Raw genomic sequence first — 27,618 nt, 5'->3', positions numbered from 1 at the left:
TTTACCATGTGGCATTTTTTGCCGTGTGGCAAAATGGATTTTGCCATGTGGCATTTTTTTTGCCATGTGGCAAAATGGATTTTGCCATGTGACTTTTTTTTTTTTTTTTGCCATGTGGCATTTTTTTGCAATGTGGAAAAATTAAATTTTGCCAAGTAGCATTTTTTACCATGTGGCATTTTTTGCCATGTGGCATAATGGATTTTGCTATGTGGCATTTTTTTGCCATGTGGGCAAAACAGATTTTGCCGTGTGGCATCCTTGTGGCATTTTTTTATGTTACGTGGCAAAATGGATTTTGCCATTGGCATTTTTTTTGCGATGTGGCAAAATTGATTTTACCATGTGGGATTTTTTTTGCCATGTGGCAGAATGCATTTTGCCATGTGGCAAAATCCATGTTGCATTTTTTTGCCATGTGGCAAAATTGATTTTACCGTGTGGCATTTTTTTTGCGATGTGGCAAAATTGATTTTACCATGTGGGATTTTTTTTTTGCCATGTGGCAGAATGCATTTTGCCATGTGGCAAAATCCATGTTGCATTTTTTTGCCATGTGGCAAAATTGATTTTACCGTGTGGCATTTTTTTTGCCAAGAGGCAAAATGGATTTTGCCATGTGGTATTTTTTTTTAAATAATCATTTTAACAATTAAATAACAAATATCACTTTTGGTTCTCGCTGTCTCTCAATTTTTTTTGCCAAATTTACTTTTGTTCCTTTCATTTTCCTGAATAAAGCGATCCACCTGCAGGAGTGGGTCGTGTTGTTACCTCGGTACTATTTATCATCTCGGCAGAGGCGCGAGGAGGAGGGGAGTGATTCGGCCGTCGGAGTCACGTGGTGCGCCTTTTTCTCCTATAAACGTCGCTCTCACTGATTCGCAGGTTGAAGCCAAACACTTGCAGGCAAAGAGGGCGGTCGCTTTCGGCGAATTTTGGGGCAAACGTAAAGAAGAAGTTCTTGACGGTGGACAACATTGTTATTATGATGGCAAAATACGTGATGGACGCTTGCGTAGTGATCGATTTGCTGACCCACGAACGGCCGTGATCCTAATGTGGATACGCGCAGCGGCAAAGTCACAAAAGGAAGAAACAACGTCATTTTTTAGTGTGTGGTAGCTGTCACGTACCCAGATAGTATTTAACAGCTCGAGAAGAAACAACAACACGTGTGATATATTTTAATCGCTACGACAAAATGGACCGAGGCGGCTGTCAGATGAATGGCGGGGGAGGTGGCGGCCCGGTCGACGGCGGCGGTGGCGGAGGCATGATCACCCTGGAGGACTTGGAGTCTTTCTCCGAGGACCAGATGTCCGACTCCGGCAACGGGAGCTTGGAAGACGACGAGGAGGACCCCGATCGCTTGCTGCACTACTGGCAGGACGTAGCCAGGGGACACCAAGTGGAAGTCGCTAATGGTAATAAACAATAACATAACTAACTAGCTAAATTAGGACGCAAAATATAAAGTGTCGATATGGTTAGCTTAGCTTTAGCTTCGTGCGTGTATACAGTAGACACGTCGAAACCACAAGGGACGACCTAGTTTTGTTAGTTAAGTTCTACTCGTTACTCTACTTGTTCGTGCACACTTCAGCCAAGTTTCCAGCCAAGGAACACGGATAAACAAGTTTATCGGTATGTATAGTGACACGGTTTAAAGAGGTGCCATTTTACATAGTAAACACATGAAAGTGTTATTACAAGTGGAACAAGTTGCGGCTTAACACTTAGAGATCACGGGACCCTAAAGTAGCCTGGAATATGGCCTAAAAACAAAATCTCAGATGTTTTCAACAACAAAAAAATAGATTTACAATTTTTTGTCTCTTTAAAGATGTTAAATGTTGAACAAAAGTCAATAAAGTAAAAGACGTCTGCCTTGACTATCATTTCCCCTCCCTCAATTGTGCTCAGCTCTCAAATACAAACTATTAACTACACACACACAAAAAGGATAATTATTGTTGACTAAAAGTCCAAAATGTTCTTTTCTGGGGTTAAAGCAACCTTCCAAACCTTTTAAGTCATTCCTGCCCCAAAAAAGGCCTATTTATAAGAACAACAACACCTGCACAATGGAAGGACATTTAAAGCAACTCTAGGTAACTTTTCAGTTTTGGTCGTTTTTAGCGACACAGGTGGACAAAAGCGGTAGTGTTTTGCCTTAAGGAAGACAGCATTTCCCGTGAGGACTAGCGCACAGTAGAGGTGTGCATCGGTACTGCCCTCACGATTCGATTCAATTCGATTCGATTCGATTCAGAGGGTCACGATTCGGTTTGATTCGGCAATGCACCGCGATGCCTTAAGGCCCGGGATGCTTTAAAATTCTAAAGCAAAGCATATTTTTCGTGAATCATGAGGCAACACGAGCGGTCAGACATTAAACAACTTTTTATTGGCTCTTGTGTCACTCCTGGTTGAAGTCAAATGAAAATACTTTTAGATATATATTTAAAAAAAAAAAAAAAAAAACAGATCACAGCATTTGCTTTGAATGAGATCAGGGCTTTCTCTTTTTTTTTACACACAGTAACAGCCTTTCACACAGTGCGACATCTGAACTCCTGTGCAAAATCAGTAATAACAGTCACTGTATTTTAGTCACAACAACCCATCGATAAAAATATTCAAGTAAATATTAAAGAAAGCGACAAAGAAAATATTGTAGTGCAGCAGCATCTTTATCGCAATATCAATCCAGGGATCAGTTCAGTTGCAAACAAAACAGCCAACTAAATTGCAATGTAGAACAAAAGTAAAATGTTGGCCTAGCCCACTATATATGTGCAATCAACTTAGAAATGCAATTAGTAACTACCACATAACAATAAAAATTAAAATGAAGTGCAGCAGCATTTTAGCAGCCATAACAATCTGTTTCAACATGAGGAAATATCATTTTTTTGCAATTGAGAGAGCAGAGAGATAGTAGAGGTTAGATGGGGCCTAAAAAATCCAGCCCGACCCGACACGGCCCGCTGGTATTGAAGCCCGACCCGGCTTGGAGTGACGCGAAAAAAAAAAAAAAACGCAGCAGCAGCAGCAATTTATTTTCATTTCTTCGAGATGGCAGAAAAAACACATGTTTCTTAATGTTTAAATAGTCTACATATTTTGGTGATCATTATAGAAGCATTTGCACAACGAAATAACGCTGGGAAGGTTTAATATTAAAAAAAAAAACCATGCGATTTTGCAGACACACAGAGGAGAAGATTCAAAAGGATCACATTTGTGTTGCCTTTGTGTGCATAAAAAAGTGTCTTTCGTTGCGAATTCTCAGTTGGCAGAAAAAAACGCAAGTTTTCTTAATGTTTAAATAGCCTACATATTTTTGTGATCATTATAAAATCATTTACACAACGAAATAACGCTGGGAAAGTTTAATATGAAAAAAAAAAAAAAAAAAAAAACGAGTTTGCAGACACACAGAGGAGAGGATTCAAAAGGATCACATTTGTGTTGCCTTTGTGTGCATAAATAAAAGTGTCTTTCGTAACGAATCGCAAGCGCCACAGCGGAGGAGAAGAAGAAAAAGCGGGCGGCGCCACTGCTTCATGTGAGTGCACAAGCAAATGCACAATACAGAGAGCCTGCTCTCGGTTTTATCCCTTTTTTTTAATGTTTTTTTTTTTAATAATTTATTAGTTCGGCGCGGGGCGGCCCGACCCGACCCGAACGTGAATGCTTAACATTTTGGGCCCGAACCCGAACTCGGGCACAAGATCTAACCTCTAAGAGATAGGACATAACATAACAATGGCTGAAGCGGAGAAAGAGGGAGCAAGAAAGATTCTTGATGCACCTAAGACATTGAAAGCTGACATCTGGAGACATTTTGGCTTCTATGAGGTTGGTGGGCAACTTGACCAGAGTTATGCAGTGTGTAAAAAATGAAACATGACAATAATAATACAAATGGGGAAACCAAATCCATTGCATCATCGGAATTGCGCAGGGAAGATTTTTGAACGTACTTATATATTTTAAAATGTGCTGAATCGATTCGGCTTGTTGCCCGCATTGAATCGAATCGTCCATGCCCCGCATCGGGATGCATCGCCGCATCGATTATTGTTGACACCACTAACGCACAGTGTCGAAAAATCCTGATCTACCGCCTGCAGATGGATTTAACGATATTTCTGTTTCCAGCGGTTGTGTAAAGGACGAATAGTAATAAATCCAATTGTGGCTAAACAATAACATATGATGATTTTGAAAATAGAAATTTTTGATTTTGTACAGACCCCCTCAAGATATAAAACAGGTGTCATTCAACTAGTTGTCAGTTGACAATCATCACAAATTTTATGAAAATATTTTACAAACGTTGAAAAGTTGCCTAGTGTTACTTTAATACAAAAGACTTAACATATAAAGGAATAGTGCGAAATTTCCAATTATTAGATTATTCGCAATTTGGCCGTGGAAGATTCGAGAACGATTCACAAACATCCAAATTCCGATTATTGAAATATGCCAAGTAAAGCCGAACTAAAACACAGCGCGGTCATCGGGACGGACCGAGAGTAAACATCGAGCTCAACTCATGCCACTAGGTAAAAAAAATAATACCTGACTACAGTCGTTACAAACTACGCCCACATATTGCTACGGTAGATATCACATGTACAAATAACTAGATGCGAAATTACAGACTCGGCGGCGTTAGCAGCACATGTATAGAAAACTAGTTGCAAAATGACAGACTCGCCGTTTACTTGTTGGTAAACAGCCGCCATTTTAAAGCAGTACACTTCTCAGGAAGGCTCTGAACCTGGCGAACCTTCCGAGCGAATTTAATTAGCTTTTTATCTATAATACTCCTAAATCGGCAAAATCTTGACTTGAATGTATCTTTAAATGATGAAACAGTTTTAAAACCTTCACATGTCGAAAGTGGACAGAAGGGAAATTATGGAATAATGGGAGCAATTTTAACAACTTTAACGGTCGATTCACAACATTAAATTATTTGAATGTAGTTTAAAGCTGCTAATACAGAATGGGGACTTCAGTATTTAATTTACTGTTTCGAACTGTTAATTTGATACTGAAATTGTAGTTTATTTAAGCCTGAGAGGATTTTTGTACAATTTTTGTAACTAATGTACGAAATATTAAAAGCAGCTCATAGCTGGGGGTACATCGATAATCGATTTATGATCGAATCGTTAGGTGCCCCAAGATTCCTACCTCCATATAGGAATATCAGGAAAAGCGGCATGGAAAATGAATGAATGAATATTATGTTTGAATTTTAGGTTCATGCATATTTATACAGTTATTACTGCTTAGAAAAGGTGCACAGCATCATACAGCACCTTTACAGCTTAAAAGTATTACGCAAACCTCCCTGATGTTAAAGGTAAAGGCCCAATTGTCATATGTCACAAAGATTCTCCTGCCTGATCATCCTGTGGTGTCAAACCTCTTCAAAAACAATGCTCACAAACGCAACGTACAACTAAATTTATTGTAACATGATATGAAATGATTGCCAAATTGGAAAATGACCTTAAGACAGCGTTGCTTTCGGTAAAATTGACAATTATAGACGTCCAATCACGATATCTCAATACAACTAGAGCTGAAACGAATACTCAAGCAACTCGAGTAACTCGAGTTTAAAAACTGATCCGAGTAATTTTATTAACCTCGAGGAATCGTTTAATTTTGCCAGCTCTAAGCATCACGTTTTGCCCGGGCTACTTTTAATGCGGGACAACGCTCTGACATCACATGCGAAGAAGCAATAAGAAAAACAAACAAAAAAATCTTACTGCAGCCTACAGCCGCTACAAACTACGCCGACATTGCTACAAACTAGCCCGCATGATGCTAATTTGGTAGTCCGATGCATCTCATAGTTATCACATTCATTTAGGACTAGATGCGAAATGACACACTCGGCCGCGTCTGGTCAGCGTTAGTAAACAGCCGCCATCTTTATGCAGTAGACTTCTCAGCGCTAATAAATGTAACGTTAGCCCTTCGGAGGGCTAGGTTTCTATTGATTATGACCACTGTCGATGCGTGGCTAATGTGTCGTACATACAGTTTTTATTTAATCTGTAAAAACACAGCGCTGTAGAGTGATGAGGGTGTAAAATTAAAACATAATAAAGCTAACTGACAGTTTTAGCTCAGTGGTCATTGCTGAATAAAACACCAAGTAGCACTGGTCCCTAATGTGCTCCAATACAGCAGGTATCATACATTTATTTTGAACATTGCAAAAACTCAAAACCTATCAGTACTTACAGTTTAGACTAACTTAAAACTTAACTATAACTTAAAAATAGCTTGACACAAATGAAAATTCAATTGAAACACGTGGGGGAAAAAACACGTAGCTTTCAAGTGATGTGTGTTATCAAGCATAATTACATTTTTAGGTGTCAAGTTAAAAAATAAACCCTTAGGTAGACATTTGTAAAATTACCCAAAAATAAGGAGAGAAGACACTCAGTTTTCTTGGCCAAGGAGAGCAAAAGAGTGACTAGACAGAGGAATGCTAGATTACGCTGTATAGTCACCAAAATTGATCTAAAGAAAAACACTCCTTGCTTTATTTATTTAGGGATTTGTCCTAACACAGAAGGGTGCTGCCCTGAGGGAGGGGGGGGAGCAAGCTGGAGACACCCATGTGATTTTGGTTGGCTATGTGTGAGCATGTAGGTGGAACTAACTAAGTACACGCGTGTGAGCAAAGGCATATGTAGAAAACGGTCAAAATGACCCAGACACTTCAGTTATGCAACGCTGCGGCCATGGAAGATGTCCTCGAATGGAACAGACGCCAGGTGCTGAAGATGTCTCGGAAGGTCTAGCTACGCAATGATGCGGCCATGAAGCAAGGCAGTTGTCATCCCGACCCTTTTTACTCCCATACTGTGAAGTATGGGGGTGAGTCAGTGATGCTGTGGGGCTGTTTCGCTTCCAACGGCCCTGGGAACCTTGTCAGGGTGCATGGCATCATGAATGCTTTGAAATGCCAGGACATTTTAAATCAAAATCTGTTGCCCTCTGCCCGAAAGCTGAAGATGTGTCGTCACTGGGTCTTTCAGCAAGACAATTACCCTAAACATATGGCCAAATCTACACAGAAATGGTTCACCTGACACAAAATCAAGCTCCTCCCATGGTCATCTCAGTCCCCAGACCTGAACCCCATTGAAAACCTGTGAAGTGAGCTGAAGAGGAGAGATTCTGCAAAGAGGAATGGCTGAAGATCCCTCTTTCTGTCTTTTCCCATCTTGTGAAACATTATCGGAGAAGATTAGGTGCTGTTTTGTTGGCAAAAGGGGGTTGTACAAAGTATTAACACCAGGGGTGCTAATAATTGTGACACACATTATTTGATGTGAAATAATTATTTCTTTCTGTGGGATTTTATCCCCACTGAATACATGCACTTGTATTGAAGGTTGGATTTTTCCCTTTTTTTTTCATTAAGGTACCCTATTATTTAGAAAAAAAAATATTAGAAGCTAAAAAACACATAATTATTATAAATCCAATAATTATGGAGGGCACTGTATTTTTTTAGCCCCTCATTAACCGTCTACGGGATGTTGTGATCGTCGACGCGTTTACGTCATCGATGAAGTTGACTATTTCGACTAGTCGGGATAGCTCTAATCCATAGAGTTGCCATTTATGGCCTGTTGAGCGAAGCTGACCTTGATTTCAATCATTGAAATACTTTTTTTTTTGTGAATATTCACGTCTCTATTGACAAACTTTATATGGGAAAATGTCACTTCATTTTTATGGAAGAAATAGCCAATTAATAGATTCATATTTACAAATAAATTTGACACAATAATAGTAGACAAATCATTTAGATATTGTATGTTTTAAAAAAAGTAGTAACGGCAAATGTAATAGGATATGTTAAATGTTACATACATCTAAAATACATATTTTTTTTGTACGACATCGTGTCAGTTTTAAATATTGAATTCACGGTTAAAATGTTGTTATGACACAGTGAGAAAGTCAACAACATAATGGAGCTTGTCCTTCCTCCTGCACTTCAAGCAGAGCACTAATTGAGGATTTAGCACAAAATGGCTTGCTGGAGCTTTCTGCCTCGGGGAGAGATTACCTACCTAGTGTGTACTGGTCGGTACATGGCGGCTGCTGCTAAGTCCTGCACGTAAATACAGCGCAGAGGACACAGGCAAAGCGTCTTTTGCCCGGATTTACAGGTTTGGCAGATGGGAGATGTCTGCCTTAAAGGCGTTGTGACAATTATGCGCGGAACTTTGAAATCTATATCTCTTTTATGATATCCTTAAGAACATATTGTAGCATTACAGGTCCATGTCGAGAATTATTCGACAACCATCACCCGCATATGGCACAGTATTTAATAAAAAGATATTATAAACAAGCGTTATTAAACATTTAGCACCAGCAATATCAATCTGTTATGGCTGCATGACTAAAGTATATTTTATAATATGTGACAGTATGGAATTAAGATAATGTTATTCGTTACAGTACAAGCTTGCAGTCATTATCCGTGGTTGTTAACACTTTATGAATATGACACGTTGACATTCGACTTTCCTTTTCTGTGCTTTGTCTTAAAAATGCTGCGAGGGTGTTGTTTGAAAACACTGGTTGTTTGGCTTCATACTTTCCAATATGGAAAACAATCGGAATTGAAGAGCCAACTGAAACAATTCATTTGCAGTGTCGTGGTTGGTTTAACAGGCGCGAGATTCGGACGGTATGATAACCTTTAGCCAAAACATGGTACTGATATTACAGCTCTAAAACTTGTTCCCTTGAGATATTTTAGTTTAAAAAAAAAACTTTCCATTAAAAAAGGATTTGTATTTTTCAAAATATATTAGCAAATTGGAACATACAGTGGGGCAAATTAGTATTTAGTCAACCACTAATTGTGCAAGTTCTCCCACTTGAAAATATTAGAGAGGCCTGTAATTGTCAACATGGGTAAACCTCAACCATGAGAGACAGAATGTGGGGAAAAAAACTGAAAATCACATTGTTTGATTTTTGAAGAATTTATTTGCAAATCATGGTGGAAAATAGGTATTTGGTCTATACCAAAAGTTCATCTCAATACTTTGTTATGTACCCTTTGTTGGCAATAATGGAGGCCAAACGTTTTCTGTAATTCTTCATAAGCTTTTCACACACTGTTGCTGGTATTTTGGCCCATTCCTCCATGCAGATCTCCTCTAGAGCAGTGATGTTTTGGGGCTGTCGTTGGACAACACGAACTGTCAACTCCCTCCTCACCCCGTGGCGTCAAAATGATAACAAGAACGGGGAGCAAAAATCCCACAACCACACGGGGTGACCTAGTGAATGACCTACAGAGAGCTGGGACCACAGTAACAAAGGCTACTATCAGCAACACAATGCGCCGCCAGGGACTCAAATCTTGCACTGCCAGACGTGTCCCCCTGCTGAAGAAAGTACACGTCCAGGCCCGTCTGCGGTTCGCTAGAGAGCATTTGGATGATCCAGAAGAGGACTGGGAGAATGTGTTATGGTCAGATGAAACCAAAATGGAACTTTTTGGGTTGAAACACAGGTTCTCTTGTTTGGAGGAAAAAGAATACTGAATTGCACCATACCCAGTGTGAAGCATGGGGGTGGAAACATCATGCGTTGGGGCTGTTTTTCTACAACGGGACCAGGACGACTGATCTGTGTAAAGCAGGGGTGTCCAAACTTTTTTGCAAAGGGGGCCAGATTTGGTGTGGTAAAAATGTCCGACCTTGGCTGACGTCCTTTACGTAGAAGAATATATTCAAGCAAATTTTAGCAAGCCATTCTGTGTGTCACATTTGCTTTATTATTTTTTTAAATTAATAATTTCAACAATCTCGCAACCTTTGTCGCGTTCTGTTTCGACTCTCGGGCTCTTGCGAAATGCTGCTGCTGTAAAATTAAACTAGCTTCAAGTTGCTTCAATTTCTCGCTACGTATCTTCCCTGTAATCTTGTCGTACATGTCAGTGTGTTTTGTTTGGAAATATTGCCTCACATTGAACTCTTTAAAAACAGCGACTGTCTCTTTGCAAATGAGGCAGACACAGTTGTTGCATATTTTAGTAAAGAAATAGTCCAATTTCCACCTATCCTTGAAGCGTCAGCCGTCGCACTCAACTTTCTTTCTTATGTTGATTGTCGCCATTTTAGAAAATTGGGAGTTAAGGTTCACACGGGGTAATGTTAGAGTGCTGCTGACTTTTACTGGGTAAAGGAGGAGCAGCATTTAGTGTGTAAGTTACTTCATATGCTGGTAGCAGCAGTACTGCTGACCAATTTATTAAGTCTGTGCACGAGCCAGACGTTATTGATTTTATGACAGAGACTAGGGGCCGGATGAAATTTGTCCACGGGCCGCATTTGGCCCCCGGGCCGGACTTTGGACATGTCTGGTGTAAAGGAAAGAAAAAATCGAGAGATTTTGAGTGAAAATCTCCTTCTATCAGCGAGGGCATTAAAGATGAGACGTGGCTGGGTCTTTCAGCATGGCAATGATCCCAAAAACACAGCCAGGGCAACAAAGGAGTGGCTTCATAAGAAGCATTTCAAGGTCCTGGAGTGGCCTAGCCAGTCTCCAGGTCTCAACCCCATAGAAAATCTGTGGAGGGATCTAGAGGAGATCTGCATGGAGGAATGGGCCAAAATACCAGCAACAGCGTTTAAAAGGCTTGTCAAGAGTTACAGAAAACGTTTGGCCTCCGTTATTGCCAACAAAGGGTACATAACAAAGTATTGAGATGAACTTTTGGTATTGACCAAATACTTATTTTCCACTATGATTTGCAAATAAATTATTTAAGAATCAAACAATGTGATTTTCTGTTTTTTTTCCCCCCCACATTTTGTCTCTCATGGTTGAGGTTGAACCATGTTGAAAATTACAGGCCTCTCCAATATTTTCAAGTGGGAGAACTTGCACAATTAGTGGTTGACTAAATAGTTATTTGCCCCACTGTATTATATAATATATGATATATCAATATAAATATTAATATGTAAATAAGAGATTTCTGGAGTTAATCTCACATACATCTGATTCTACACTAAGAATTAAAGAGATTAATTAAAGAGATTAAATATCATGTTCAACTCATGCCGCTAGATAAAAAAAATATATATATCTGACTGCGGCCGACAGTCGCTACAAACGCCCAGTTGCTAGTTTCTACAAACATACGGCCACATAATGCTACGGTAGATATCACATATATATAGAACTAGACGCGAAATGACAGACGGCGGCGGCGTTAGAACATGTATTTGACGGCCTTAGTAAACAGCCGCCATCTTAAAGCAGTAGACGTCTCTGGAAGGCTCTGTTGTAGCAAACCTAATTAAGTTTTTATCTAAAATACTCCTAGATCAGCAAAGTCTTGACTTGAATCTGTCTATAAATGATGAAACAGTTTTAAAACTTTCACATGTCAGAAGTAGACGGAAGGGAAATTATGGAATTACGGGAGCAATTTTAACAACTTTAACGGTTGATTCACAACCATTAAATTAATTGAATGTAGTTTAAAGCTGCTGATACACAATGGGGACTTGAGTATTTCATTTACTGTTTTGAACTGTGAACTTGATCCTGAAATAGTAGTTTGGTTTACTCTTAGCTGGGAGAGTCTCACTGGGAACAACCAAGTAATGTTTGAACAACAAGCCAAATGGGAAAACCTGTCCTTCTTCTGGTCCCACTAGTGGGATTTGTAATGTAGAAATTTGCAGTGTTTGCAAATAACCTAGACCTCTTTTTTGCAGTGAGATAATTATCTGATCACCTTTGGTTATGATTGTGTGGGTCAGGAAACTGTTGAAAAAGATTCTCACTGTCTTACCGAAGCCGTGCATTCAGAAGGAGAAAATTTAATTGAAGTAAGAGACTCATTCAATTCTGAGCACTCGGGAGGAAGCAGCTCAATTTTCTCCGAAAGTCAAAACAACATGGAATTAGTTCTATGCACTGTTGCAAAATTAGCTTTACACAGCTAATTCAATTGGTTTTCCAAAAACTTCTGACATTCAGAAGCTAGTCAAGCACCTGCTTAGCTCTAAATTCAATTTGACTTGAGAGCTGGTTTAAGTTAAGGACACAACGTTTGTTCTGTGACTGTTGACGACATACTGACTAAGGTGTTGCCAAAGCAACAGATTAAATGGTTTGCGTGTGTCAGAGAATTGATTTTTCGTTTCACGAATCGCAGACCCACGTGACTTAGCTATCCTAACCTCGATGGATGCATTCAGTAGACTGTTTATATTCATATCGTTTAACCTTTTAAAGGACACTTGTTTAACTCACTGCCTGGATGTCTCACGTCTTTAATGGCACTGAAAGATGACAGTCCTCGCTGTTTAAGTCTAGTGTTGCCATGAGTAGGCAATGAGTTAATAATAACTATTATCTTATTCAGTTAAAAAAATGTTTTTGAATTTTTTTTTTTTTAATACAAAGTTGTTAAAAAAGGGGGGGGGGGGGGAACTACTAAATATACTCTTTTAGTGTCTTTTTTTTTTAAGAGCTTACAAGTGTAAGACTGTGTTTCAGAACAGCATGCAAAACACAACCGCCACATTAGAACCCGATTCATTATATAATTATTATTATTCCGAATTGTATTTATAATTTATTTCTTCATTTTTTTAATGTTACTTGTTATTAATGGCATTAATTTTGCAACTAGGATGTATTTCTGTTTTTTATTAATTAATCATTTAGTTATTTTTTAGAGATGCCGATCGGGTCCGATCACGTCATTTTCAAAGTATCGGAATCGGCAAAAAAATATCGGACATGCCTTTTTTAATAACTATATATATATATATATATATATATATATATTTTTTTTAATAGTTTTCTAATTGTATTTAACGTTACAGACAAAATGTCTTACACTCATCCACAGTCTTTAGTTTTGGCTTAAAGTGGGGCTATCAAATTTATCGCGTCAACGGCGGTAATAACACTAAAATATTTAACGCAATTAACGCATGCGCTGCACTACCCACTCACTCATTGTTGCGTTCAATCTATAATGGCACCATATTACGTATACATAGAACTAAAAGGAAACGTAAAATGAGTAGAGAGAATTTTGGTAGCCTTTGAAGCCTTTTTTTAATTGGCTAAAGCCTTACAATCCCTCTGTCAACGATCAGAAATATCGTGGGAAGCAATGTAGGGAAGAAAGGTAGTAGTTGGTCTCTTTCTTAACACCCTATTTTTTTCCCAACGCTGAGAAGATATATCAATTGGTACCATGACGCACAGTCATGGTTGCACTTCCCATCATGTATTTGGGTTGAATGGCTGCAGTATCATTTACTGAAAGCTCAACAAATACACTAGATAGCAATATTTAGTCACAATATACAAAGTCACATTCATCCTTTAAGAATTACAAGTCTTTCTATCCGTGGATCCCTCCCACAGAAAGAATGTTAATAATGTAAATGCCATCTTGAGGATTTATTGTCATAATAAACAAATACTGTACTTATGTACTGTATGTTGAATGTATATATTCGTCCGAGTTCTATTCATTTTTTTCTTAATGCATTGCCAAAATGTATATGATCGGGTAAAATTATCGGGAATGATTGGAATTGAATCGGGAGCAAAAAAAAAAAAAAGCAATCGGATCGGGAAATATCTGGTTTGGCAGATACTCAAAACTAAAACGATCGGGATCGGATCAGGAGCAAAAAACATGATCAGAACAACCTTATTATTTTTATTAGTTTACGAGCATTATGGCCTGGCGTTGTTTGGGCGAAAAAGTGAAAATTGGCATTTTTTTAATGCTAATTTTTGGAGTTTCGAATTAATTTTCTGCACTAATTGGAGGCCTACAGAGATCAAACCCTCTTAAGAACACTTCCAGACACATAAAGTACAACTGTGTGCAATTTCGTCAAAATCCGCTTAGCCGTTTCAACGTCCATAAAAGGCTAACACAGAAAGATCCAGCATCTTGTTGTGGAGTACTCAAAGCCGCATTGTATTATCACAGCACATTTAAATTTGTACATGAAACCGTAAAAGCCAACTGTGACATTGCAATTGCAAGTTTTTTTTCCAAAATATGGCGCTGTTGCCTTCACAATCGGGGATTTTCCATGGCAATTTTTTGAGTGTAGAATTAAATTTCCGTTACAAATAGAGGCCTACAGAGATCAGACCTATCTATGAAGACTACCAGAAACAAAATACAACTGTGTAAAATTTCGGCAAAGTCCGCTCAGCCATTTCAGACAAACAGACACATAAACAAAAGTTCCATTTATATATAAGTACCGTAATTTTCGGATTATAAGCCACCACCCACCACCAAATTTGACATGAAAACTGCTTTTGTTCATAGATAAGCAGCACTGGATTATAAACCGCAGCTGTCCTCACTGTATCATGGGATATTTACACCAAAAGATGTTAACCGGTAACACTTTATTTGACAGCGGCATCATAAAACTGTCATAAGACCAAATGAAACCCATGAAGTTTTCAACCAATTGGCTGCAACGCTATATTGCTTCAGGAAGCTTTGTTTGACCATCACTGCTCCCTTGGCGGAGACAACACTGTTGCCGTCCAACATGCCTCCTAGCATGCATTGCCGCGCTACAGATGTAAATAACAATTAAAATTCATGTTCTGTGGTAATTATTTTTTCAGTTACTGTTGTAGTTGTTTCATTATTGCTAGTTATTGTATTTGGAAGCACTTTATTTGACAGTGGTGCCATAAGACTGTCAGAAGACCATCATAACTATGACATGACACTGCTATAAGCATTAATGAATGCTTATGATGGATAGCATTTTGTGTAATCCGGCAAATTATCTCACTTTTGAGTGGATGTAAAAGATCTGAGCTGGACATATATGGAGTCAGTGAAGTAAATTGCAGGACGACACTAAATGACAACCGTCATAAGCACTCATCAATGCCCATGATAGTGTCATGTCCTAATTATGACGGTCTCATGACTACTGTCCGCGGTCATATACAGTGTTGCATATTAACCCAAATAAATCAACAAATGAGCCACACTGGACTATAAGCTGCAAAATTCAAAATGAGGGGAAAAAAACTAGCCGATTATAGTCCGAAAATTACGGTACAAAGGTAGGTCTACATACGAATTTTAATTCATTCCAGGACATGGTTTGTAAGTCAAAATGGTCGTATGTCGAGCGGGATTTTCCCATAAGAATACATTATAATTCGATTAATTCGTTCCAGAGCCCGAAATCCTACTCTAAATCCTTAATAAATAATGTTGGTACAATTACATGTATCAAAACAAATAAATTATAAATACAATTCGGAATAATAATAATGTAATGTCGCGGTTGTGTTTTGTATGCTGTTCCTAAATGCACCGTGTGACTCACAACAGAGAGAGGTGCGTTAGTTTTTACTTTCACTTTTTATTAGGGCTGTCAAAATTATCGCGTAAACGGGCGGTAATGAATTTTTAAAAATTAATCACGTTAAAATATTTGACGCAATTAACGCACCTGCCCCGCTCAAACAGATTAAAATGACAGCACAGTGCAATGTCCAAGAGTCCATGTGCAATGTTTTTGGAGTTTTGTCGCCCTCTGCTGGCGCTTGGGTGCGACTGATTTTATGGGCTTAAGCACCCATGAGCATTGTGTAATTATTGACATCAACAATGGCGGGCTACTAGTTTATTTTTTGATTGAAATTTTTCCTAATTTTATTAAAACGACAATATTAAGAGGGGTTTTAGTATAAAATTTCTATAACTTGTACTAACATTTATCTTTTAAGAACTACACATCTTTCTATCCATGAATCACTTTAACAGAATGTTAATAATGTTAATGCCATCTTGTTGATTTATTGTTATAATAAACAAATACAGTACTTATGTACCGAATGTTAAATGTATATATCCATCTTGTGTCTTAGCTTTCCATTCCAACAATAATTTACAGAAAAATATGGCATATTTTATAGATGGTTTGAATTGCGATTAAGTACGATTTATTACGATTAATAATTTTTAAGCTGTAATTAACTCGATTAAAAATTTTAATCGTTTGTCAGCCCTACTTTTTATGTTCTGTAGTTGTCTGCGTTAACTGCGGCGGACAGTAGGCATGTTGTGTTGCACAAGTTCTGAAATAAATTATTAAAAACCTGACGAAACTGTCGACTTCCTTGCCGATGTTGCAACAATAATAACTGTCACCTTAACTTATAAAGACTGGCGAACAGAGGTCCGAGGAGGACCGTCGAGATCGTAGACATATTTCGGGCATATTGTCGAGCCAGTTAAGTTGACGTGCACACTACGCTCATATTTTCTATTCATCTCTCACAAGAAAATCTGCCGTGCGTCCGTCTTGCGTGAAAACAATGAAATTGCGCCGCCGCAATAAATCATCGTATTTCGAGCATGTCGTCATATGTTGAGACAAATCATGTGTCAATTTTTGCGTCAGATCTCGAAAGGATTGTATGTCGAAGTACCACTGTATAGATACACAGTGGTACCTCGACATACGATCGCTTCTACACACGATCTTTTCGACATCCGACGTAAAATTTAACTCGCCATTTGTTTGTACATCCGACGACATGCTTGAAATGCGATGATTTTTGACGCCGCGGTTTGTTTGGCCGGAAGACGGACGCACGGCTGATTTTCTTCTGAAAGAAATCAGCACTGGATCCAAAAAAGTTAGTGCAGGTGGAGACACTTAACATTGAAATGAAGCTGTGAATGATAGCAAAATATAAGCATGGTGTGTGCATCCATGAACTCCGTCGACAATAGGGCCGAGAATGTCGATCTCGGCCGGCGGTCTTCCTTTGTTCGCCAGTCAAGTTAGGGTGACAATTCTTATTGTGGTAACATCACCAAAGAAATCGCCAGCTTCGTCAGGTTTCTAATCATTCATTCCATCAATTCGCCTCGAGTCCACTGCTGTTGATTTCAGGATCGAAACAGAAAGTAAAGTCAGCCCCACGGTGCGTTCAGGTACAGCAAAAAAAGTCCGGCAAATTAGAACCAGATTCGTTACATTATTACACGTACTATTATTATTAGAGATGCCGATCGATCGGGTCCGATCATGTCATTTTCAAAGTATCGGAATCGGCAAAAAAATATCGGACATGCCTTTTTTTAACAGATATAGTTTAATTAAATCGTTTTCTAATTGTATTTAACGTTACAGACATAATATGTCACACTCATCCAGAGTCTTATAGTTTAGGCTTAAGGTAGGGTTATCAAATTTATCCCGTTAACGGCGGTCATTTTTTTTTTAATTTATCACGTTAAAATATTTAACGCAATTAACGCATGCGCTGCACGACCCACTTACGCATTGTCGTATTCAATCTGTAATGGCGCCGTTTTACCTATATATAGAGCTAAAAAGCAGCGTAAAATGAGTAAGGTGAATTTTGGCAGCCTTAGGATCCTATATTTAATTGGCTAAAGCCTTACAATCCCTCTCCCTTCGATTAGAAATATCGTGGGAAGCAAGGTGGGGAAGAAAGGAAGTAATTTTGAAGTAATCTTTTTCTTAACACCCTATGTTATTTCCCAACGCAGAGAAGATATATCAATTGGTACCACTACGCACAGTCGTGGTTGCACTTCACATCATGCAACAGTTAAATGGCTACAGTATCATTTACTGAAAGCTCAACAAATACACTAGATGGCAATATTTAGTCAAAATATACAAAGTCATATTTATCCTTTAAGAATTACAAGTCTTTCTATCCGTGGATCCCTCTCACTGAAAGAATGTTAATAATGTAAATGCCATCTTGAGGATTTATTGTCATAGTAAACAAATACAGTACTTATGTACTGTATGTTGAATGTATATATTCGTCCGAGTTTTATTCATTTTTTTCTTAATGCATTGCCAAAATGTATGATCGGGGAAAATTATCGGGAATGATTGGAATTGAATCGGGAGCAAAAAAAAGCAACGGATCGGGAAATATCGGGATCGGCAGATACTCAATCTAAAACGATCGGGATCGGAGTGGGAGCAAAAAAACATGATCAGAACAACCCTAATTATTATTATTATATTATTGTTATTATCATTTTTATTCATAATTTATTTGTTTTGATCTTTGTAATCTCCATTTGCAATAGTATGAGCAGGATTTATTAAGGATTTAGTATAGGTTTATGGGATGTGGAACTAATTAATGGAATTATAATGTATTCTTATGGGAAAATCCTGCTCGACATACAACCATCTCTGTTACCTTTGACCTTATTACACCAAAATTAAATCACCTTTCCCATTTCATGTTACAAAAATATTCTGAAAGTTTGATAAGAATCATTCATTCTTGAGATATCTTTAACACAAACATATACTGTAGACAGACATACAGAACCGAATGCATAACCGCTACCTTCTGTAGGTTTCAATTAATGGCGATTGTTATAATAAAACAATTTAAGATAATTATAATTGAGACGTAGCGTCTACATACCTGAACTTCACATTTTGGTTCACGTAAGCCACGATATTAAGATTTGATATGGTACAATTATGGCTTACGTGACCCAGAATGTGATGTCCACATACAGTAGATGGACGCCAGGTCTTTATTAGGCAGGGTTTTCTTTTCCTGAGTACCAAAACTTTCCCTATGAAGGGTTAAACAGGCATTCAGATGTGTATTCTGCTTAGCACTATGTATCAACACTGAAGTTCATACTGCCCAGCCTTTCTATCATATTGATTTGATGTGATTGAATTGATGTTAATGCCTTGGATTTCACTAGATCACTCTGTTATTTATTTTCTTGTTGATGGGCGTTGTATTCTCATCATGATTGAGTCATTAGTTAATGGTCGGTCAGCAAACGGGTCGTTGTTTTAGCACAGTGTTTGAATTGTGACCAATCTACGGATTTGTGCGTCAATAGTGGTCTATAGCTGGCAGTGGGTAGCTTTAATCAGTGTTCTCTGTGTCACCTCTAATAAATATCACTCCATGTGATGCCTTGGCAAAGCACTGTGCCCATCTGGCAGCCTTCTCACACCAGTTCTAGCACACGCACCATTCGAACTCTGGGTGTTTTTCTCATTAGAGGCTGGAGAAGTTTGAGGTTGGGCTTTTTTGCACCATTGTTGATATGATATGAATGAAAATCTGTAACTTTCTCCAAGCGTAAATTTTCATATGGATTACATGTACATTGTTACCTCTACATATGAATGTCTCTACATACAAACTTTTTAGGTTATGACATGCCTAAACGGGAAAATATTGCCTCCTGTTACGAAACAAATTTCAGAATACGAATGGCAAAAATACAGTATGGGCTGTTACTCGCATCTCCCAGAGTTTACTGAACGTAACATGGTTACAAGCTGCTCTGCCATTGGCTATTGCCTAGCGTCTTCCTGGCATCCACTTGGCTAAGAGGGACCTCAAATGTATGTGTATGTGTATCCTAGCATCCTCTTTATTTGTCATGAGTGGTTCCGAGAGCTTTATGTGTGTGTATTAACTTTTATTCTTAGTTTTTAACATTATTCACAGCTCTTATTTTATGTTAACTGTGCAATAATCTAATTTAACAAGTATTTGTGACATGTTATGATGCATTCTTATGCTTTTTAAAAGTTTTTTGTCTTAACTTTTTGTCTTAATTTTGGTGGGCTTGGAACAGATTAGGACATTTACATAGAAAACGCGTCTCTACTTACGGAATTTTCAGTTTAAAAAATTTCCTCCAGAACCAATTAATTTCTTAAGAAGAGGTATCACTATATCTTAATATTGTGTTTGCTTTGATCTTGTATATTTTTTTAATAGTTTGGTATATTGATTTTATTTTCTAGAGATGCAAATGGAGACAAATACCAATACATAGTGTGAAGCACATTTAAACACAATACTTTTAAGTCTATAACAACAATACAGCCAAGTTTCTACAACTAGAGCTGAAACGATTACTCGAATAATTCGAGTAACACAATTTAAAAAATTGATCGAGGAATTTTCTCCGCCTCGAGGAATCGTTTAATTTTGCCAGCTGTAAGCATGACGTTTTGCCCGGACTACTTTTAATGCAGCACAATGCAAAATCACTTTTAAGTGACGTGTGTTGTCAAGCGTTTTTTTTAAAGTGAATTTGGGGGGGGGGGGGGGGGGGTATTGTTGTAGTCACATCTGAGATGCAATTGTTGGCCGTTTTCAACAATCTACATCTAAAACAAAGACATTGATTGTCTATAAATGGTTCAAAATTTGGTGAAATATCTTGTTTTCCCATGTGTAATAATAATTGCTTTTTACCCCAAAAAAAATGTTTTATCCGATTAGTTGATTAAACGATGGAATTTCCAGTAGAATACTCTATTACTAAAATATTCGATAGTTGCAGCTAGAGGTGGGAATCTTTGGGCATCCAACGATTCGATTCGATTATAAATTGATTATTGATGCACCACAACCCACACTAGTTCCAAAATTGTTCAAAAATCCTCTCAAGCTTAACAAACTACTATTTAAGTGTCAAGTTAACCGTTAAAAACAGTAAATAAAATACTCAAGTCCCCATTCTGTATCGGCAGCTTTAAACTACATTCAATTAATTTAATGTTGTGAATCAACCGTAAAAGTTGTTAAAATTGCTCCCCTTATTACATAATTTCCCTTCTGTCTACTTTCGACGTGAAAGTTTTAAAACTGTTTCATCTTTTTTTGTTTTTTAGATAAAAAGTAATTAGGTTCGCTACAACAGAACCTTCTAGAGAAGTCTACTGCTTTAAGATGGCGCCTGTTTACTAGCGCGGGATTGTCTGTCCTTTCGCATCTAGTTCTTGGTATATGATCTAACACGGCCATCGTCTGTCATTTCACATCTAGTTCTAGATATGTGATATCTACCATAGCCGTATGTTGCCATATGTTTGTAGCAACTAGCAACTGGGCGCTGTTTGTAGCGGCTGACGGCCACAGTCAGGGATTATTGTTTTTTTTTTAATCAAGCGGCATGAGTTGAACATGATGTTTACTCTCGGTCCGTTCCTCATTGCATCCTGAAGACCGCGCTGACTGTGTTTTATTTCCGTTTTACCTGGTATAATTCAATAATCGGAATTTGGATGTTTGTGAATTGTTCTCGATTCTTCCACGGCCGAATTGCGAATAATATAAGAATAAAAAATTTCGCACGCCTCAAGCTGTAGCCCTCCCGCAAACACAAATGATTTTTGACCTCGTTAAAAGCTTGTGCGTGGGACAACAAGTTCACTTGTGACAAATTCCGACTACGTGATCGGACGATCGCACCATTTTTCAGAGGATCGAAATCGGGTGAAAAGGATCGGGTTCTTAATTTTCAAATGATTTTTTAAGGGCTGATAAGTAACACAATAATCCAGAAATATAAGGGCATTGCCAAAATTAACAAAAGTTTTAAACTTCTGATTGAAGTCATTTCAATGTGTCATTATATTTACTGTTGTTGGTCTCTCAGCTTTGGCATTCAGCCAAGCAGCTTTGCAAATGTATTTAAATCTTTCAACCATTTTGGCACAATAATCATCCTTAGAAATGAAATGGCCTGATTTCTGATCGCATTATCGGAACAGGACATCTCTACTTGCTACCGGTTGTGCTACAGTTGGGCTTTCTGGAATTTTCTTTCAATTGACCTTGTACTCTTTGCATTTTTCAATTGCAGAAATGGCCGAACCCATTCAACAGTTATCCACCAACAACAACGGACGCAGTAACAGAGAACACGTCCCTTTCAACCTCCTGTCACGGAAAGAAAAGGTATCATGAGCTCTCAAGTGTGAGTTAAAAGAAATAAGACAACTCATGAAACTAATCATAGCAGCTAATCTGCGTACTTTTTCCAGTGCGGGGAGCTACTTTATGAGAAGCGCCACTACAAAATGGGTCACTGGGCTTGTATAACAATGCGCGAGGAGACGTACGAACAGAGCATCTGCTACGGCTTCATGAGGATAATGAGATACATCTGCCAGCAGAACTCTTTAGGTATGTTTGAGCAACAGCTTTATTTCACGCAGTGGAGAGATGACTTCTTATTTTTCGCTTGCGTGTAGGCAGCTACCTGGGCATGTCGCTGCCCATCGTGACGGTGGTGCGTACAGACGAGAACCATTCAACCATTGCCCAGGAAGTGACGGTGGCGTACTACCTACCCGCCGAGCACCAGGCCCAGCCCCCACAGCCTCACGACAGCAACATCATCATCGAAATCTGGCCTGCAGCCGTTGTGTACGCAAGGTAAGCAAAGTGCTGGCAGTCAATGATCATGTTTTAGTGTACAATGCCCTCCATAATTATTGGCACCCCTGAAAAATGTGTTTTTTAGCTTCTAATAATTTTTTTAAATTCAAATAATATAGGACCTTAATGGAAAAAAAGAGAAAAATCCAACCTTCAATACAAGTGCATTCATTCAGTGGGGAAAAATCCCACATAAAGAAAAAATTATTTGACATCAAATAATGTGTGTTACAATTATTAGCACCCCTTGGTGTTAATACTTTGCACAACCCCCTTTTGCCAACAAAACAAGGTCTGGGGACTGAGATGGCCATGGGAGGAGCTTGATTTTGTGTCTGGTGAACCATTTCTGTGTAGATTTGGCCATATGTTTGGGTCATTGTCTTGCTGAAAGACCCAGTGACGACCCATCTTCAGGTTTCGGGCAGAGGGCAACAGATTTTGATTTTAAATGTCCCGGTATTTCAAAGCATTCATGATGCCATGCACCCTAACAAGGTTCCCAGGGCCTTTGGAAGCGAAACAGCCCCACAGCATCACTGACCCACCCCCATACTTCACAGTGGGTATGAGGTGCTTTTCAGCATGCGCATCTTTCGTGGCACGCCAGACCCACTTAGGCTACGTTCATACTACAGGTCTTAATGCACGAATCCGATTTTTTCGCGTTTTTCCGACTTGAGTCAGGCATTAACTTGACGGTCTGAACGTGACAAGTCGCATAGAACTGGACCGTTTCAAATCCGATCTGGGTCACTTTCGTATGTGGTTCAAATCCGATCTGGGCCACATTTTTCCAGACTGTCGCGGCGGTCTGTACTGTCCACTCTCCCAAATCGGATTTCATGCAGCAATTACGTCATCAAATAGCGAGAGAGACGCTTACCGTAGCGGTGCCGCTGTGCGTTATTAGCGCCTAGCTTGCAGTGAACATGGCTTTTGGGGAAGGGCTGAGTTTGACAACAGTCATAAAAAATAAAAATGGGTTGAGGATAAGCCTGAGAATGCTCAGTTTTCTCTCTGCTCCAAGTGAGCAATATTTCAACATCGCCTACACGGCCGAGGTCGGGGCAAACTGCCCGTATGTGTGTGTGACGTGCACGGACCGTGCGTGCATGCTATCGATCCATATAAACTTTGAATATAAGCCTAAACGAGGATTATTTATGTCTGTTATTTGTGTCCTCCTTTTGAAAAGCAAAATATGATATCCCTGGAATGACGGATGACGTGTGTCATTTGTTTTGATGCTTCTGCGCATGCGGGTCGTCTTGCTCAGCGCGTGTCGGACCGAGAATTAGTGCGCATGCGTAATAATTGAACGGTCTCAATGGATAAAGGCAGTCTGAACGGGCAGGCCAAAAAAACGGATATGACAAAAAATCGGATTCGTGCATTAAGACCTGTAGTATGAACGTAGCCTTAGAGTGTTTGTTGCCAAAAAGCTCAATCTGCCTGGGACTGTGTGCTTTGGTCAGATGAGACCAAGAGTGACAGAATGTGGGGGAAGAAACAGAAAATCACATTATTTGATTTTTAAAGAATTTATTTCCAAATTAGAGTGTAAAATAAGTATTTGGTCACCTACAAACAAGCAAGATTTCTGGCTGTCAAAGAGGTCTAACTTCTAACTAGGTCTAACGAGGCTCCACTCGTTACCTGTATTAATGGGACCTGTTTTAAGTCATTATCGGTATGAAAGACACCTGTCCACAACCCCAGTCAGTCACACTCCAAACTCCACTATGGCCAAGACCAAAGAGCTGTCGAAGGACACCAGAGACAAAATTGTAGACCTGCACCAGGCCGGGAAGACTGAATCTGCAATAGGTAAAACGCTTGGTGTAAAGAAATCAACTGTGGGAGCAATTATCAGAAAATGGAAGACATACAAGACCACTGATAATTTCCCTTGATCTGGGGCTCCATGCAAGATCTCACCCCGTGGCGTCAAAATGATAACAAGAACGGTGAGCAAAAATCCCAGAACCACACAGGGGGACCTCGAATGACCTAAAAAGAGCTGGGACCATAGTAACAAAGGCTACTATCAGTAATACAATGCGCCCCCAGGGACTCAAATCCTGCACTGCCAGATGTGTCCCCCTGCTGAAGAAAGTACACGTCCAGGCAAGCTCGCTGGAGAGCATTTGAATGATCCAGAAGAGGACTGGGAGAATGTGTTATCGTCAGATGAAACCAAAATAAAACTTTTTGGTAGAAACACAGGTTCTTGTGTTTGGAGGAGAAAGAATACTGAATTGCATCCGAAGAACACCATACCCACTGTGAAGCATGGGGGTGGAAACATCATGCTTTGGGGCTGTTTTTCTGCAAAGGGACCAGGACGAGTGATCTGTGTAAAGGAAAGAATGAATGGGGCCATGTATCGAGAGATTTAGAGTGAAAATCTCCTTCCATCAGCAAGGGCATTGAAGATCACACGTGGATGGGTCTTTCAGCATGACAATCATCCCAAAAACACAGCCAGGGCAACAAAGGAGTGGCTTCGTAAGAAGCATTTCAAGGTCCTGGAGTGGCCTAGCCAGTGTCCAGATCTCAACCCCATAGAAAATCTGTGGAGGGAGTTGAAAGTCCGTGTTGCCAAACAACAGCCCCAAAACATCACTGCTCTAGAGGAGATCTGCATGGAGGAATGGGCCAAAATACTAGCAACAGTGTGTGAAACGCTTGTGAAGAGTCACAGAAAACGTTACGTTAAACAAAAACGTACATAACCAAGTATTCAGATGAACTTTTGGTATTAACCAAATACTTATTTTCCACCATGATTTGCAAATAAATTCTTTAAAAATCAAACAATGTGATTTTCTGGGTTTTTTCCACATTTTGTCTCTCATGGTTGAGGTTTACCCATGTTGACAATTACAGGCCTCTCTAATATTTTAAAATGGGATACCTTGCACAATTAGTGGTTGACTAAATACTTATTTACCCCACTGTAGGTCAAATGTCTCTAAACTAAAACACAGCAGAAAAAAATCAGTGTTTTTTCACTGTATTGATCTTTCTGCTGGAACACACATGATAAATTATTTTCTGTCTAATTGTGTTTTTGTTCATCCCTGCTCCCCTTGTAGGCCGTTCTCCGGCCCAACCAACGAGTTGACCATCGTGGATCAGATCACCACAATGGCCGAGCTGCTCGAGTCCCCCGGCCTGTGCGTCAACGATTCATTCATCGTGGCCGGCTACACCAACCCGGCGCACAGCCAGCGCCAAAACGAAATCTGGTTCCTTGAGCGCCGTTGACGGAGAATGACAGCGTGACGTTCCCTCAGCGGTATTCCACCCGTGACCCCCGCCCCACCTCAACCAAGACTCGTCCCTATTACACTGCCTCAGCCCAGTCCACAAGACTCAGGTGCAACATTGTACTTCCTTCGTCGCCGCCTCGCCAGCTCAGCACACTCCACCTTCATCACCCTCAGCCATATTCAAATCCTATGGAGTGCTGTAAGAAAGCCGCCGAGTTATCCTCAGTGGCGGATTTACCGCCGCATTGCGCGCTCCCTTGTTGTCTATAGCACAGCTTCGCTGTGGCGTTTTAGCTTGCTGTCCCATGATGTCAAATGATCTGTAAGTGTTAACGCACTTGATTTATTGTTGAAATCTCTGGATTACTGCAGGTTAAACGGTTTTAGGAGATGATTTAATCAACAGGTTAGCACTCAACCAGCCAGTAAACTATTTCTTTCTCTATATTCTGGACCATTTAACTAATCGGGGTTTGCGTGGGGAGTCGGGATGTTGTTTGTGTGCGACACAATGTCAATCATAATCTACCTAAATGATGCTAGACACTAATTGAGAAGACACATTAGTGCATGAATGTAAAAAAGATAGAATGTGCGCGTGTGTACAAACCAAACTCAACTGCTGAATGACAATCAAAAGCACTTAAATCGATCCAATGCAAGTAAGTCAAAGCATTCCTCGTCTTTGCTCCGCCTCGGAATCGTCTTTTTCGCAAAACGCTCTATGTGCTACTTTGTGTTAGTGTGTACATAGTCACTACTGTACCGCGACAACCGCCAACACTGCTGCTGAGAAGAGATAATGCTACCAAATACATCGCCGAGATCAGATCGAGACTATAACGAAAGCAAAATGTTTAAATTCAGAGGTTTTTTGTAAGATTCCATCATAAATATGAAGAAATAACGATAGCACTTATAAAAAAGGTTCCCTTTTGAAGGGGTTGTTTGGTTGTTATGGTGGCCTTGTTGTAAACAGGTGCCCAATTACCTATAAGGGTAAACATAAATGTATATTTTTCAGATTAAACTAACTAATCCAAACAGCTGTACTTTAATAAAGATTTTTTAAAACAGATTCTATATGATTCTATGAATGAAATAGGATAAAGAAGCTTCTACTACTACTCACAATTATTTTCAAATTAAATTTGGGGTTGTCCTTTTTAAGAGAAATCCAAAGATGTTATTTTTCACAGAATGACTTTAAAATGGAGGCGTTTCAAGTTTCTCCCCTTTGTGAGCACGGTTATACGGGAACATGCACCCTCCCTGTTTTACGTTTGCTTAATTTAGTAGAAGAGCTAATGTATGCTGTACTGTGAACATATAAATGCAACAGCAGAGCGCTACTGTGGTTTCATTTTGGTCAATAAACATGTGCTAGTCACCTGTCTTTTGAATATGACAATATGAGTGTTTTCTTTACCATTGTGTTTTTTTCATATCATACAGATTGTTTACTCTAATACATACTGTCATTTTTGGACTATAAGGCTTACCTGACTATAAGCCACAGTTGTCCTCATTGTATTACGGGATATGTACACCAAAAGATATTAACCAGAAACACTTCATTTGACAGCAGCAGCATACGACTGTCATAAGACCAAATGAACCACCATCATTGCTTCATTTCGCCATCACTGCTCCCTTGGGGGAGACAAGTCAACCTCTGCTGCCACCTGCTGTCAACACTGTTGTCGTCCAACATGCCTTGCAGCGCTCCAGATGTAAATAACCATCAAAATTCATGTTCTGTGCTAATTATTTCTTCAGTTACTGTTCCCGTTGTTTTATTAATTGCTAGTTATGTTATTTGACAGTAGCACAATACGATTGGCATAAAACCAAATGAACCAACATGAAGCTTTGTACCAATTGGCTGCAAAGCTTCATTGCTTCAAAAAGCTTCAATTGGCCATCAGTGCTCCCTTGGGGGAGACAGTCAACCTCTGCTGCCACCTGCTGTCAACACTGTTGTTGT

At 39.2% G+C, this 27,618-nt stretch overlaps 2 protein-coding genes across 3 annotated transcripts in view; one reads left to right on the top strand and one right to left on the bottom strand.

The window, feature by feature from the left end:
* fancm (FA complementation group M) overlaps positions 1 to 27,618 on the bottom strand; it is a 115,051-nt gene that overhangs the window by 76,797 nt on the left and 10,636 nt on the right. The window lies entirely within an intron of this gene.
* On the top strand, positions 865 to 27,618 carry soul3 (heme-binding protein soul3). Its single transcript, XM_057858963.1, has 5 exons — positions 865 to 1,427; positions 21,776 to 21,870; positions 21,957 to 22,098; positions 22,167 to 22,350; positions 25,455 to 27,618. The coding sequence occupies exons 1-5, from the start codon at positions 1,205 to 1,207 to the stop codon at positions 25,624 to 25,626; spliced, it is 816 nt and encodes a 271-aa protein (XP_057714946.1). The 5' UTR covers positions 865 to 1,204; the 3' UTR covers positions 25,627 to 27,618.

The sequence above is a fragment of the Corythoichthys intestinalis genome, chromosome 15 (genome assembly GCF_030265065.1).
Source record: "Corythoichthys intestinalis isolate RoL2023-P3 chromosome 15, ASM3026506v1, whole genome shotgun sequence".
Lineage (NCBI taxonomy): Eukaryota > Metazoa > Chordata > Actinopteri > Syngnathiformes > Syngnathidae > Corythoichthys > Corythoichthys intestinalis.
This window is presented reverse-complemented; position numbering and strand designations above follow the sequence as displayed.